This window comes from Lasiosphaeria miniovina (genome assembly GCF_030549165.1).
Source record: "Lasiosphaeria miniovina strain SMH2392-1A chromosome Unknown B0T26scaffold_7, whole genome shotgun sequence".
Taxonomy (NCBI): Eukaryota; Fungi; Ascomycota; class Sordariomycetes; order Sordariales; family Lasiosphaeriaceae; genus Lasiosphaeria; species Lasiosphaeria miniovina.
This window is the reverse complement of record NW_026848226.1, coordinates 3897638-3912307: the sequence shown is the minus strand read 5'-3', so window position 1 is coordinate 3912307 and position 14670 is coordinate 3897638. Positions and strand designations below refer to the sequence as shown.

The window sequence follows — 14670 nt, the reverse complement described above, 5'->3', positions numbered from 1 at the left end:
ACTCTTATACGTCCCAAGACGGCTCGGCGTCATGGTCACACTCGCCGACAAGCTCCATGGGCAGCCACATCTCGTCCGAGAAAGACTGCCGCAGGGAGCTGCTGGCCCCCCTCCAAGATCAGATTTATGTCGCCTTGAAACCCTGCATCTGGTTGTCGTCCATATTGTCAACGGGCGGCACCGAGATGTCAACCTCACGCTTTTTGCCCACGGATGAGATAGCGAGAATCATCTCGCACGAAAATCTGCAGATACACCACATGGAATTGTGCGACGTGTTTGCCAGCATTTTATCGTGTCGGCGGAAGCTTTTTGCCATCCTGGCTTTGATGGGCAGGCCCTACATGATTGTCAAACTCATCTGCGAGGGTATAGTTGACGACGACCTCCCCTTCGACCAGGACCAGGAGAGCCGCACGCTGCGATGCAGAGACAAGAAGAGAACGGTAGAGAGCCTCGTTATCACAAAAGACCAGTGGCACCTGGAGGACTTCAATAGCTTCTTCACCACCCAGTGGCAGTTCCTGGCGCCTCGCTTCGGCATGGGCTGCCCTTGCGTCGTCCCGGCCAAGGTTGAGTTTGGACACAAGAATTTTCGTAGCATGTTCGTCCTGCCATTTACCAAGAGCTCTGCAGTCACGGATTCCGACTTTGAATCCATCTGCAATTCGATTGTGAGGAAGGTACATATCCATCCGGCACATATGACGCGCTGCCCACGGATCGTCAAGGTGAGTGGCCACCCTACGGCATGCTTTTCTCGGCTTTCTATTAACCTGCCTTGTGTCCCGACCTAGGACAAGATTGGCGCTGAAGTTCCCTACGCCGCCAAGATCATCGACGCGGGCGGCTTGGCCACGCTTGCCAGAAGCGAAATCGAACATCTGAGGCGCTTCGACGGGGAAGAGAACGGCAAGCGCCTCGTACAGCTGTTGTTCAGCTTTGAGTACCAGGCCCGATTTTGTTTGATTTTCCAGTGGGCCGACGGGAACCTGATGCAGTTCTGGCAGCACGATGGCAGCCAACCGCGTGGCTACAGCCTGGCCCGCTGGGTAGCCCGCGAGATGCTAGGGCTTGCGCAAGGCCTAGATTTGATTCATAACTCGCCGCCGCGGAAGCAGGGCGACCTTTCCACCAAAGGGCGACACGGCGACATAAAGCCCGAGAACATCTTGTGGTTCAATAGCGACGGCAAGGACGGCAACGACTACGACTACGACGGCGACGGCGACGGCGACGGCAGACACCACCAACTGCCAACGCAGGTCCTCAAGTTCTGCGACTTTGGCTTGGCCGACTTCCACACCCAGGCGTCCGTGTCCAAGGTCCCCTCTCAGAGCATCGGCATGACGCAGTCGTACCGCGCACCCGAGTGCGAGACGCATCCGAACATTACGCAGGCCTACGACCTTTGGTCACTGGGTTGCGTCCTGCTGCAGTTCGTCACGTGGTACATGCAAGGCTGGGACGGCGTTGATGCCTTCTCCATCAGTCGCATGGGGGGCTCGCTGCACGAAGTCTTAGGTTGGCACGTATCCGAGGACACCTTCTTCCACCTAATCACCCAAGACTTCAAGAAGAAGCCCATCGATCACCCCGCCGTCAAAAAGGCTAGTAGCACCCACCCCCTGCCGTCCTGTCCTGTCTTGCTTGCATTAATTGGCTTGGCTGCCCCCGTTAACACGTTTCTGTAGCAAATCGCCACTCTACGCCAGCACGAGCGGTGTAGCTCCCTCTTTGGAGAGATCCTCGACTTTATCCAGGACAAGCTCCTAAAGTTAGATCCAGATGCCAGGGTCAAATCTAGCGAGCTTGTCAAAAGGTTTCAAGAGATATACGACAAATGCGACGAGGAGTACTGTACGGTGGGTCCTGGTACCTTGCCAGAGCCGGGTTCTGGTGCCTTGCCAGAGCCGGGTTCTGGTACCTTGCAAGAGCCGGGTCCTGGTGCCTTGCCAGAGCTCACGCAAAAGAAGAAGCCTTGGGGCAGCCGCATCCGAAACTCTGTTGGGGGTTTGTTTTGCTGCCTTGGAAATCTGTGCTGACCATGACGACCTGGACGTTGATGTGACGTTCAATTTCATCAGGAGAGATCTGATCTGGGTGAAATTCTGGCTTTCCATCCTACTGGTTCAAGTTTCATCTCGTAAATCCTTTTCTTCCTCATTCTCATTGTCATTCTTTCTCTTGTGTATTTCCAGAGGCCCGAAGATGCCAGGTACCTAGTATTTATGTAACGCGTATACCCATGCACTGTGCTACAGCATGCGGGCCGTGGGGACACTGGCGAAAGACCTGGCGTATGTCGGTCCGGTGTAACGGCCTGTGTGTACAATCCAGCCCTGGTTTGTTTGTTAGCGCGATACCACTAGGCCTTAATCACTCTATCCGTTTCATCTTTGCGCGATAACGACGTGTAGGCCAGAGATAAAAGCAGTCGACGGTTACAAAATTACAATGTTCTCAATTTTAGGTAATAGAGACCCTGTTGCCAGAACTGTTCGTGGTATTCCAACCACGTAGGTGTTCGAACGGGTCAAAAAGTGGTAGTACTACCGGGGGGGGGGTGTAAAGTTGTTCTTATTCATCTTCTCTCTCTCTCTGGAACTAAGGTAGGTTCTGCTTGCGACCGGGGTTTTTGTGTGTGTGTGAGAGGTCCGCGCGCCGCACGTGCCTACTTGCACGTGCGTACTCGCGCGATCTCTGCTTCCTCCCTGCTAGTGTGCGGTCACCAGTATCGCTATTCCAACAAGAACCAAACTACCCAACTAGGTAGGTCTCTCCTTGAGGGGCTTTGTCACGAGCCTTGGCAGGGCAAACCATAATGGCCCGTGCGCTCTCGGCACCCCACTATACCCCCGCACCCTCGATCGTACCTTTGTAGACTTTCCTTCTTTCTTTCTTTACTTTAGAATCCTAAGACAATAGTATAGCCATACTAGCGACTCTTCTTCCTAGATGCTGTTGACCGCCGTCACAGGCTTCCAGCCATCGTTCTTCAGATCCCTAGCAATCTTTTCCATCTCTGTGCTCACATCCCTAGCACTAGCACGATAATGTGTCTGTACATGTGGGAGAGCATTAGCCGTATGTCGATTAGCGGTCCTGCGAGCCAGGCGTCGCGGCAAATGAATCTTCCACTTCGACTCCTTACTCGGGGAGGGTGTGTCGGGAGCGGGTGTGCCGGGTCGCGATCTACCCACCATGTCCTGATCCTCGTCGAGGGTTTTGACCGACACAACGAGGAGCTCTTTGTCAACGAGGTCGACGAGCTTCTTGATTGCTCCACAGCAGCTGGGGTGCTCTCTAATCTTTTTCATGCACTTGCCCACCTCGGGATCCATGATGGCGTTCTGATCATCCTTCAACATGTAGAACTCCCTGTCTCCTTCGTTAAACAGTTTCAACTCTTCCTGGCCTAAGACCAGCCAGATAGCAAACTCGAGATAAATACAGCCGAGCGACCAGACGTCGAAGACGCGCGACAGCCGCTTTCCTTTCGTCCTGAGCTCCGGGGCCTGGTACCTTAGGGTGGATACTGATGTCTGGGTGGTGCTGCGCTGCTTGGTCGCCTTGACTTGCACTTTGGCCAGCCCAAAGTCGGTAATAACCAGGCGAACCCCGGAGTAGAAGGGTTTGACAGTGTCGCTTTTGCGTTGGAAGCAGAGTATGTTATCAGGCTTCAAGTCGCCGTGACGCGTGTGTGACGTTTTTGACTCAGGGTCGACGTCGTGCAGCTCGGTCTGAGGATCGGCGTGCAGCTGGGCCAGGGCCTGGGCCAGCCCGGCCAGCTGCTCAAAGGCCCAAACAAGAAACCCCTCCTCCATGTTCGGGGTATTATTCATTATCAAGTCCCAGAGGTTCCCCTTCTCGGCCCAAGGGAAGACGAAGAAGTGCCCTTCCGGGCACTGGTAATAGGCGATTGGTCTGATGATATGTCCGTTGTTGAATTCCTGTATCTTCTCAAGCGACGTGGCCTCTCGCGCGGCGTCGGTGGCTACACGCATCTTCTTGACAGCTACCCAAGGATTATTGTCGTCGTCGACGTCCATGTGCTGTCCGCTAGGGATCTCAATGTGGCTCGCATGGATACTCCGCTTCGATACGTAGCCGTAGCCCCCGTCCCGGTTGTCCACCGATGATATATCATTAGTGAAGGGCAGGATCTCTTCGGGCCCAAATGTGTACCTGAACCTGCCCTTCTCGAAGACTGGGGCCAGGAATTTCCACTGCCAGATTCGGAAATTCCCAACAGCAAAATTGTTGACAATTCCCCTCTTGATGTCTTTATCAGCAAGCGGCAGCAACGGCGACAGCCTGTCTTGGCCGAATGCCAATTTGTAGAAGGCCTCAATTGAGTCGGCAGAACCAGCCATGACGAGCGTGGCAAAGAGTCTGGGCGCGTTTTGGACGATGAAGGATATCAACTCGGAAGAAATGCGACCGGGTTCTTCCTCCCAATACTTGGTACGGAGATACTCGGCGACGCTCTCCTTGTTCACCAGCTCCCTCAGCTTCGCATCGGGAAGGAATTTCTTGCCGTGACTATCCTCCTTGGGCACTAGGCTGTCGCTAATTTTAGAGTATAGATCCACCACCTCCTCACTGGAAGCGGCCATACTGTCGGCACAAGTACAAGGGTATTGGTATAATTAATAGTAGACGGGTCGAAACTCGAGGCTGAAGGGGGGGGGGGACGGACAAGAGAGAAAGAGAGCTCCCTGAGCGGCCAAACCTCAGCCTTTTAGTCACACATGGCCGGCAATTGAGCTTGAATGTCGGATCATCAGATACTGCGCGATAAATGCCAGAGAAACCAGAAACCAACCACCGACGGCGGACGAATCACGAATGCAGCGAGAGGAAACCAAGGAGCAAGGACTATGGCAGCTTTAATTTGCCGACAAGAGTCTGACCGCATGCATCATGCATGCACCCCTTCCCCCACCCTCAGCTGTGGGCTTATCGTTTGACCGAAAACGAACCAGCAACTCTGAGGGTGAGAAGGACGTGTCGGGAGACGAGGCTCTGCTTACACGCTAAGCCCGTGTGGGCCAGCTCCGACAGAGCCGGATAAGCATACAAAATAGGTATCTGCCGATATTTTGCCACCGGCAGCCAAACGGGGCCTTAGCGACCTGGTGGCTGACGTTTAGCGATTGCGGTGGAGATGCTCTGCGAGTGCGTCACCACCTCTGCGAGTGTTGCATCTCAATTAGAGTTGCCTTGTCGCCGAATATTGGATCCGTAATATAAGAACAGGATTGCATTTCCAGGCCGGGAGCACGAAAAGGCCCAAGAAGACCCGCGTATCGTCAACGCCGATCGAAGAACCGCTGGTGAATAGTACCTGTGTTGGTATCATCAGGGATACCGGTACTCGACTCAGGGCGCGCTGCGCACCGTAAGCTGGTTCAAAGTGTTGGCATTCGCGGCCGAAGGGATGGGTGTGGGCGCACGGGCCATTGTTAGTTCACCTGCGGGCACTGCAGTTGTGGGAAGTGGGGTGCGCACTGACCATAAACCCGAAAACCGATGCACCCAATCAGAGGGTTTTGCGAGGGGTCCCGTACGCGAGCAACTGCGGGCGGCACCAACGTTGCAGCTCAACCACAGAGCCAACAGTTCAACACCGGCCCGGAAGAAGCCCAGCAGTACTAGACTGACCGAACGTTCAAGGGCAACGGCCGGGAGGCCCGCTTCGGGCGTAAGGACCAGGGAAGACCGCGGCGCGGTAATTTCCAGATCCGAGAATCCCTGTCAGGCAAGAAGTGCTACGTATGTGGCAAGCCCGGCTGTTGGTCGACGACCCACACACCACTGCGCCGGGCATATACCATCCACAAGACCGAAGACCCCGAAGCCAGCCCGGAAGCAGCGTTGCAAATGGCCGTCAAAGCCGTCAACGACACGGCCGGCCCTGACGGCCTTGTCCCCACGCTCCTAGTCTTCGGCGCCTACCCTCGGCTGACCGAGGATTCGTATCTTCAAGTCCCGCATCGTCAACGAAGTCAGGGGCAAGAACACTACCACGCCCTACGAAAAGTCACGCCTCATCATTCAAGGCTACGCAGACGACGGTAAGGAGTCTATTCTGACCCAGTCGCCAACGATACAGCGGACCAGTCAACACCTTGTTCTGGCACTCGCTCCTTCGCTTATGCAACGCGGTATGGTTACCTGGCTCGGGGACATCACGCAGGCCTACGTTCAGTCAGAAACGGACCTCAACCGCAAAATCCTTGCCTACCTGCCTAAGCAAATCCAGGATCAGTGCCCCGAGGGCACCGTCATGCGGGTAGTTAAGCCGTTATACGGCCTGGCTGAGGCAGGGACCCACTGGTTGGCTACCTACCATATGCATCAGTTGGATAGGCTCCAAATGAGTACATCAACGTACGACCCCTGCTTGTTGATTTCCAGTACGGAAAACCAGAATTTGTCTGCGTCGGGATGCAGGCCGACGACACGATCGACCTGTCAGCCGAGGCCTTTTCCCGCCGTGAGGAAGAGGAGTTGATAGAGGCCGCGTTTAGCGCAAAGCCTAAGCAAGTCCTGACTTCCGAAGGACCGCTGGCCTTCAACGAAGGGATCGCCACGCTTACTGCCGACGGTACGGTCACCCTACGGCAAAAAGGCCAGGCCGTAAGGCTACGACCTGTCGACAGCGATGCAGTTGATGCCAAGCAACATGTCACACGAATCAGGATCATCAGGGTTAGGGTAGGCATTTGCCACCCTTAATGATGTTAGTGCCTTAGAGGCAAGCCACGCGCTTATCGCGGAGAGCTCCACAGCCAACGAAGGGCTGGAAGATGTTTGTTGGCGTTGTCAACTACCTACCATCATATAGAGCAATCTTGTTAGACCACGTAGGGGCCAGGAGGAAGCTGATGGAATTAGGTAGAAGCAGGCCACAGGGCCAAGTTGTCAAGGATAAAAGAAGAGATATTTGTCCATTAAGTTTGAAGAAAAGGCAAGGATTCTTGTTCCCATAGAAGATTATTATAATTCGAGTCTGTTCAGTGCCCACAGGGCCACAGTCAGATCCAAGCCGTTATCTAATCATCATCTTTCCTCCTAAGCTCTGATTGGTCAGGTAGCCCCTTGTTACACAACAGTACGTTGAGCAGCGAGGCCCGGGGCGCGTATATCGCCTCCATCTGTCAACCTGAAGCCTGCTTCGACCTCTCGAGTGCAGCACAACACCAGGAGCCAACGCCAGATGACTTCAAGGCCCTCAACCGCCGTATCGACTTGCAGATCAGCAACCAGGCCCGCGGTCTAGCCTTTATTCTTTTAGACCTGACCTAGGCGAAGCTCTTCGTCTTCGTCGATGGCTCATTCGCCAATAATCGGGACCTCACATCACAGCTCGGCTTCGTGATCATCCTAGCCAACGAGACTACAGTAGATGCTCAATTTACTATACATGGTAACCTCATCCACTTCTCCAGTACGAAGAGCAAGCGAGTCACCCGCAGCATGCTTGCCTCCGTCTACGGCATGGTGGCCGGCGTAGACATGGCCTACGCCCTAGCCTCCACGATTCAGGTCATGACAACACACCTCAACCTTCCTACCGTCCCTACAGTAGTATGTACAGACTCATACTCGTTTTACGAATGCCTTGTCAAACTAGGGACAACGAAAGAGAAGAGGTCGATGATCGACATCATGGCCCTACGGCAATCCTACGAGCGCCGCAAACTACACGAGGTCAGGTGGATCTACGGCGACGACAACCTCGCCGACTCCCTGACGAAGGCCGCGTCTAAACGGGCCTTGCAGCGGTTCGTTGACGTCAACACCGCTACGGCCGGTATGGAAGCAACAAGGGCCCGGGTGGAGGCAGTTTGTTCGTTTGTTTTGATGTATATAGATATATGCAGCGCGTCTTTCCAGCCTCAAACGAAGAGACTCCTAATGTTGGAATAAGCGCGCTAGCCAAGGAGCCATGCCCAGGCTCAGGCACGGCAGTGGCTGTGGAGGCGCAGGGCCCCTAGCCCTGCGCTATATATACAGGCCTTCGGCCGCCTGCTCAGGGCATCTCCTGGATAGAAGAGACATACACAACGAATACCAACACTTGAACCACCAGCTTACGGCGCGCAGCGCGCCCTGTTGAGTCGAGTACCGGTACCCCTAGTGATGCCAACAGTGTTACATGTTACTTTGGGGTCTTCCTCTAGGTCATTCCAACCGTATGCCTCCATCTATTTGACAGTCAAGTCCATGAGGGTATGCACAAGGCCGTTGAGGAAGTGGAAAGGTCCTGAAGCCGTTGACGGTCGAATGCCGTTGATTTGATTCCGAATGGTCGAAGCCGGTGATGACTTCGCAGGGCACTTCTTCAGGCGGGGGCCGATGTAGGGCTATGTTCCTGGCCGGTTCAAGTGCAGCATGCGCGCGCGCAAAGCGGTTCTTCTTGATGAAAAGTACTGCGTTGTGTATGCGCGTGTTACGATAATTATTATTTTGATGCACCATTGATGCGAATAGGTTCAGTTGCAGAAGCAAAGGAGCTCATAACCAATGCCAGGGGCACTTGCGCAGGAAATGTTGTGATGGATTGCTTGCAGGAATCTATGGTGGGGGGATAGGCTGGTGGCGCGGCTAGGCCACGCTTGGATCGTGCCCTGCAAACCCCTGCCTCTGGCCAATCAAAGATAAACACATCACCTCTCATCCCGAACCTTTGTGCGCCCCCCTGCGCCCCTCTACAGGTACATTTAGGTACGTGCCGATGCCCTGGCGCAGTGTCCCGACACTATGCTGGGAAGAGTCTGTAGCAAGTCTAGACTACTTCGGCCCCGACTTAGTCACGGAATGCCCACGAGTCTGCCTGCATTTGGCTGGCCCCTTGATTGGCTGGACTGGTCCGCTAAGGCGGTTAGTGGCTGGTTTTAGATGCGTTGTTCTTGGGTTGCAAGGGAGCAGCCGAGCAGCGGCCCAAGTAGCTGAGTTGAAAAGAAAAAAAATACCAAAGTAGCGAGTTCAGCAGAGCAGAGACGTAACATGGCCAACTTTTACCTCTAGACACCAAGGCCAGCATCCTCCACCGCCAGATAAAGACAGCATCAACAAGCCAATGGCCCAACATGAGCACGAGATCGACTCGCAAGCCCTAGCTGTTGCCCGAGAGATCAAGAAACGCCTCTTTGTTCTCTGCGATGGGACATGGCAGGACGGCGTCAACAAGACGCGACCCTTGACCAACGTCGCCACGCTGGCCCGGTGTCTGACGCCAATCGACAACGACGGCTGCCTCCAGGTGGTCTACTATGATAGCGGGATCGGCAACGCGTCGGGTGCGCTGTCGAAAGTCGTTGACGGGGCCTTTGGCAGAGGTGAGTCGAGCGAAGAAGGGTGATTTGACTATCAGACAACCTGACATTGATTTGGTGCGCCAGGGATTTCGGCAAAAATCCGAAATGCGTATAGTTTTCTGTCTCATAACTGGAACTTTGACCGGAGGGACGAGACGGTCCTCATCGGCTTCTCGCGCGGCGCCTTTGCCGTACAGTGCCTCGCCTCCTTCATTAGCGACGCAGGCTTGCTCAAAAAGCATCACCTCTACTACCTCCGGGGCCTGTTCACCCTATGGGCGAAACAAGAAGTGCTAGGGGGACGAGAAAGGTTCCAGAAAGAGCGGCAGAGGCTGATAAACTCAGAGGTGCTCCGTCATCCCGTCGACATCACGGCGCTAGCGGTTTGGGACACTGTCGGCGCGCTGGGAAGCCCCTTCCAGCTGCACCCTCGGTCACTCGCGTTTGTGGGCAAGGTGGTCCCCGCCCAAGTCCGGCACGCCTTCCATGCGCTGGCCTTGGACGAGGAGCGCGCCAAATTTAAGCCACTAGTATGGGAGCCGACGGACGGCGGTGACGGGTCCGAGTCGAGCGTCAGCCAGTGTTGGTTCCTGGGATCCCACGGAGACGTCGGCGGTAACGGAGATGCTGCCCTGGGAGCCGTGAGCTTGCTGTGGATGGTGGGAAAACTGAACGACGAGGTCCGTGTCTCGTTTGATGAGAACCAGATTGCCAAGCACCTCAAGCACAAGTACCTCGAGTGGGACTTCTCTGTGAACAAACTGCGCCGCACCTTCAAAGAGACCAGAAGACTGTCCGATATGCGCCAGTCGGGTAAGTGAGCGCAACAAGACTCTTTTGGCATATAATTATTGCCTCGGAAAAGCTGACGATGCACGTTGTGATAGGCTTGGCGACTCGACAGGCGTGGTACTGGTGGTTGCTCGGTCGCGGGCCACGCAGTGAGAGTCTGCTATCGTCGGCTTCGTTGCCATCCGAGATCCACTTCACGATACGGTTAGCCATGGCCACGAACAAGAATCAATGCCACCCGCTGGAGTCATGGACAACGTCGTGGACCAGACTGGAGACTGTGGGCAAAGATAGGATCCAGTGGCAATCTCAAGACGGACGACAGAAGCTGAATGAGCACCCTCTGCGACCGCCGAGGAGGGCCAATCGCCAGAAGCCGGGTGAGAACCCTCTGCAGAAAGAGGACAAGGAGTCCTACCTGCTCGACAAATGGAGCCGCAGGGCGTTTGGAAATAGCGTCACGGACAGGTCAGAATTCGTCGCTCTGGAAGCGACTGTTCAGGTTAAAAAGGCTGAAAAAGTGCTACTGGGCTTCGCTTCCTTCCTCAAGGAGCATATGAAGTTTACCGACGACGAAAAACTCTCAGAGGCGGTTCTATACCACGGTGCCCAGCAGGCCGAGGCCTGGGCCGTATGTTAAGATTTCATTATGTATAGAGGTGGAGCGAGAGGAGAGGCCCCCTAGTGTTCAGGGTGGTGCGCCCCGCTTGTTGGCGCCGCCCTTGGCCTGGTAGGGCAGGGAGAATGCGAGCCAATTGGGGTGAACCCAAGCCGGAGCAGGCCCGGGTCCTTAGTTTGACCAGTTGCTTAGACCTGAGCCTCGAGAGCTTTGGGTCCTCTCTTATAAGTTGGCCGTAACTAGATATACATAATAACTACGGTACTAGCCTTAGGTAGAGCTTACTATTACGAATCTCATTAGATTCTGAGACGGGTGTGACAACACAGCGACATCCAAGAGACAAGGCTATATTTATGTAGCTGTATTCGTAGAATCTAAAGCTGAGGAAATAAAGAAAGAAAAGGAATCCTTAGGCGCGGTCTATAGGGAAGTAGGGTGCGTATTACAATCTAGAATACACCAGGTTCCACGGAGCCAGTCTCTGACTGTGATCGTGAGGGTGGGTTGGGTAAGCTAGACTGAGTGAACCGCACAGGTAAGGTAGAGTGTAAGGAGCAAACAAAAATACACAGATTACGAGAGGCTCCCTCTCAATCAGATAAACCGTATACATTGATGGCTGAGGAACAGTCTCCCTGAGAGCGTTCCTCCAACTCCCTATGTAGAACTATGACTAGCCAATCAAAGTTCTTCTCAAGAATGGTCTGTACAAAATCAAACTGACTCGGGTGGGCTCTGTCACGTCGGGGCCGCCGGTAGGTTGACGGTTTGCCGTAGTAGAGATGAAGAACCTAGGATACCATGTCAGGAATGTCAAGACCCGAGAGAGATGCACTTGGTCTTGCAAACCCAAGGGAGCTTCCAGTGCTAAGCCAGCGTGGACGAGCCTCCAAGTCCAACTCAGTATGAGAAACAGATGAGACGTTCTTCGCGTCCAAAGTGAGTGGCTCTTAGATAATATGACTGATGTTATTGCATGTGGTCATAATCAGCATGAGATGAGTTACGCCAGGGAGAAAGAAAGCAAACAGGTATCAATGCATTAGAAAATTAATTATGAGCTATTAACAAATTGTGATCGAGTAGGGGGGGTTGGGTAACCATGTTACCAATTATCAAGTCAAAACAACGGCCGTATATGGAACAACACACCACGTCTTAGCTGACGGCGGACGTCCACCGAGCGCTTCTGAAGCTGACAATGCCAGTGAGAACTAACCGAGTCCTCGAAATCGATGACATCACAACAGAAGATAGATATTCAGACCCCGCCACATCACCATGTACCCGTCGTGAAGCAGCCCCATCTCGCGCATGGGCCAGTCGATCCAGGGCCGGTGGTCCGGGTCGAGGATGTTGTAGGCGGACGAGACGAGGTGGTGGGCCCAGCCCTACAGCCACCACACGCTCTCGTGGTGGCGGAGGAGGATGCAGAAGTGGGCAAAGATGGCCACGGCCTCCTGAGCCGGTTCGGGGCCCTTGAGCAACGGCACCAGCGAGTCCGACACCTCCCACAGCCACAGCATGGCGTCCAAGACGTCGCGCGGCGCCCCCGCGGCGCCTTCTCCCTGCCGCCGCTGCCGCTACCGCGCCCCCAGCGCCAGCTCCAGCTCGTCCAGCGCGTGCGCGTACGTGTGCCCGAGCGCCGTGTCCGCCGCCGCAGCTCGCGGAGCGGCGCGCAGTCGTCGCCGTCGTTCCCACCATCCTCGCCAATACCAGTCCCAGTCCCGTCGAGGCTGGTGGCGGCATCCTTGCTGTCGCGGCGCGAGGCGTGCCGCCGCCGCGTGCCGTAGACGAGAAACGGCGCCAGCAGCGTGTCGGGCCCGCGCTCGCCGACAACGTTGCTGAGCGACTTGGCGCCGTTCAGCAGGAACGTCCAGTCGGGGAAGTTAGCCACACTGCCGCCGCTCGCCGCTGTCGACCCGATGATGAAGAACGACCCGTCCGCCAGCGGCGGGCTCGCCAGCGCAAAGCTACACGGTCAGCATGCTGAACAGGAACAGGTTGACGGCGTCGTCGTCACTGAGCCCCACAGGCGCAGGCGCAGGTGACGCCATGTTATGGTCGTCCCCGCCGTCGTTGTTGCTGTTTGCTGCTGCCGCCGCGGCCATCAGGTGCATGGCGGACCGGCTGGCGCGCGTGTGCAGCAGGATGCCCTGGGCCGTGTAGAAGTCGCGGCGGTCGGGGCGGTGGTAGGCCAGGTGCAGGGCGCTGACGGCTAGCACGGAGCGCATGATGTAGTCGCAGCCGAGGCCGATGCGCGCGACGGCGACGCGCCAGAAGTCGCACACGCCAGCGTCGGCCGCCAGCGTCGCGTGCGTGTGCACCGTGAAGTTGTGTAGCAGCTCAAGCTCCAGCAGCGGTAGCGGCGCGGCCGCCGGGTCCTAGTCCGAGTCGTAGTCTAAAACGGTTGTGTCCGTCGTCGGGGAGATGGTGGCGCCGAGTGCTGGTGGGGCCGGCGGGTGAGGGTGTGGGGATAACGAGAGCGGCGGCGTGGAGGAGGCGGTGGCGGAGGAGACGCCGGTCGACGAGGCAAACGGGGACCGCCGTGACGATACCGACGACGGCGTCGTGCGGCTGTTGGCCCGGACGGGCGTGTCGGCCGTCTTGAGCGCCAGGAACGGGCACTCGACGCCATGCGAGATGCAGTTGAGGCACGAGGGGTGCCGCTCGTCGCACTGGCAGTGGCAGGAGTTAGCATTGCAACCTCAACAAGGTCCGTCAGCCTCGAGGTCGGGCTCGGGGTCGTATTGGGGTCGGTCTCGGACTCACCTTGATTTTGCGCGCCTTGCATCGGGCGCAGCCGGTGCGACCGCCTGCCGTAGCCGGCCGCCAAGTGCAGCGCCGTGGTGGGCGATGCCAAGCTCAAGATGGCCCCCGGGGCCTCGTCGGGGGAAGGAGTTGTTGCTACGGCTACATCGGCAGCGCCAGTTAATGTCACGATTGATACTGGCTCGACGATGTTTGGCACAGGGATCGTTGCCACTCCTGCGCCTCCTCCCCCTTCTCCGGCTCCTGGCGAGGGCGGGGTCAGCCCCGACATTGAGGAGGAGCGGACTATCTGTGCATCCAGATTCAGAAGTTGATTCGAGCCTACATTTGAGGGGGTGTAATAGGTTAGTTTAGTTTAGTTTGGCAGTTGAAGTTGGAGGGACGGTGACAAGTAGTGGTAGCCACCGCCGCACAGTTTCCAGACTGTCGGTAGCCTAGCGGCACATGTAACAAGGCCTTAATTAGGTAGTGGGAGGCAGACTGTTTCGGTCCGTTGCATTGGTTTGGGAGTAGTGACGATCCCATCGATCCGTGTATGATGGATGGGGGGACGAAAAAGATGGGATGGAAAGGCATAGCCCGCAAAGAAAACTAGCGCTACCAGGAGGGCGGGATCGCCCGCGCGCGTTTGATGTAGGTCAATAATTCATGACATCTTTCTAGCTGGGGCGCCGTGACAGTTGAATTCTGTGATTAGGCTTGTAGGTTTGCGTTGCGTTTTGGAAACCGAAACACCCAACTTGGCCCCCAAAAAGACCCCTCGATGCCAGTAAGGTGTTGCCAGTCCAAGAGGAAAGGCACGGAGGAAACAGTAACAAACCTGAGCTTAAGTCTCGACGGGTAGCCATCGAGGCGCTTCAAGGCCGGGTCGACCTCACCGAGGGAATGCTACAAGGCATCGCAGCACGGCTTGAGGATGAAGATGGGTTAGTCCGACAGGCAGCCATCGAGGCACTTCAAGGCCGGGCCGACCTTATCGAGGGGATGGTACAAGGCATCGCAGCACGGCTTGAGAATGACGATGGGTTCGTCCGACAGGCAGCCATCGAGGCGCTTCAAGGCCGGGCCGACCTCACCAAGGGAATGCTACAAGGCATCGCAGCACGGCTTAAGGATAAGGATTGGTAAGTCCGACGGGTAGCCATCGAGGCGCTT

The 14670-nt window shown here is 55.9% G+C and overlaps 4 protein-coding genes across 4 annotated transcripts; 2 read left to right on the top strand and 2 right to left on the bottom strand.

Annotated features, from left to right (window-relative positions):
* Positions 1-141: 141 nt before the first annotated feature.
* Positions 142-1694, top strand: B0T26DRAFT_863609 (kinase-like domain-containing protein; the record flags this gene model as incomplete). The annotated part of the gene is made up of 2 exons (XM_060447775.1): positions 142-725; positions 804-1694. The coding sequence occupies exons 1-2, from the start codon at positions 186-188 to the stop codon at positions 1692-1694; spliced, it is 1431 nt and encodes a 476-aa protein (XP_060292150.1). The 5' UTR covers positions 142-185.
* Positions 1695-2680: 986 nt separating this feature from the next.
* B0T26DRAFT_728986 (kinase-like domain-containing protein) lies at positions 2681-4999 on the bottom strand. Its single transcript, XM_060442931.1, has 2 exons — positions 3204-4999; positions 2681-3062 (listed from the first exon to the last, which is right to left on the bottom strand). Exons 1-2 carry the CDS (start codon positions 4617-4619, stop codon positions 2955-2957), a joined length of 1524 nt encoding a protein of 507 aa, XP_060292149.1. The 5' UTR covers positions 4620-4999; the 3' UTR covers positions 2681-2954.
* Positions 5000-8793: 3794 nt separating this feature from the next.
* On the top strand, positions 8794-11128 carry B0T26DRAFT_815215 (uncharacterized protein). The gene is made up of 3 exons (XM_060447363.1): positions 8794-9350; positions 9414-10142; positions 10217-11128. The coding sequence occupies exons 1-3, from the start codon at positions 9092-9094 to the stop codon at positions 10759-10761; spliced, it is 1533 nt and encodes a 510-aa protein (XP_060292148.1). The 5' UTR covers positions 8794-9091; the 3' UTR covers positions 10762-11128.
* Positions 11129-12134: 1006 nt separating this feature from the next.
* On the bottom strand, positions 12135-14462 carry B0T26DRAFT_744085 (uncharacterized protein; the record flags this gene model as incomplete). The annotated part of the gene is made up of 7 exons (XM_060444358.1): positions 12135-12304; positions 12376-12641; positions 12721-13094; positions 13152-13421; positions 13516-13607; positions 14249-14274; positions 14389-14462. The coding sequence occupies 7 exons, from the start codon at positions 14460-14462 to the stop codon at positions 12135-12137; spliced, it is 1272 nt and encodes a 423-aa protein (XP_060292147.1).
* Between the last annotated feature and the right edge of the window lie 208 nt (positions 14463-14670).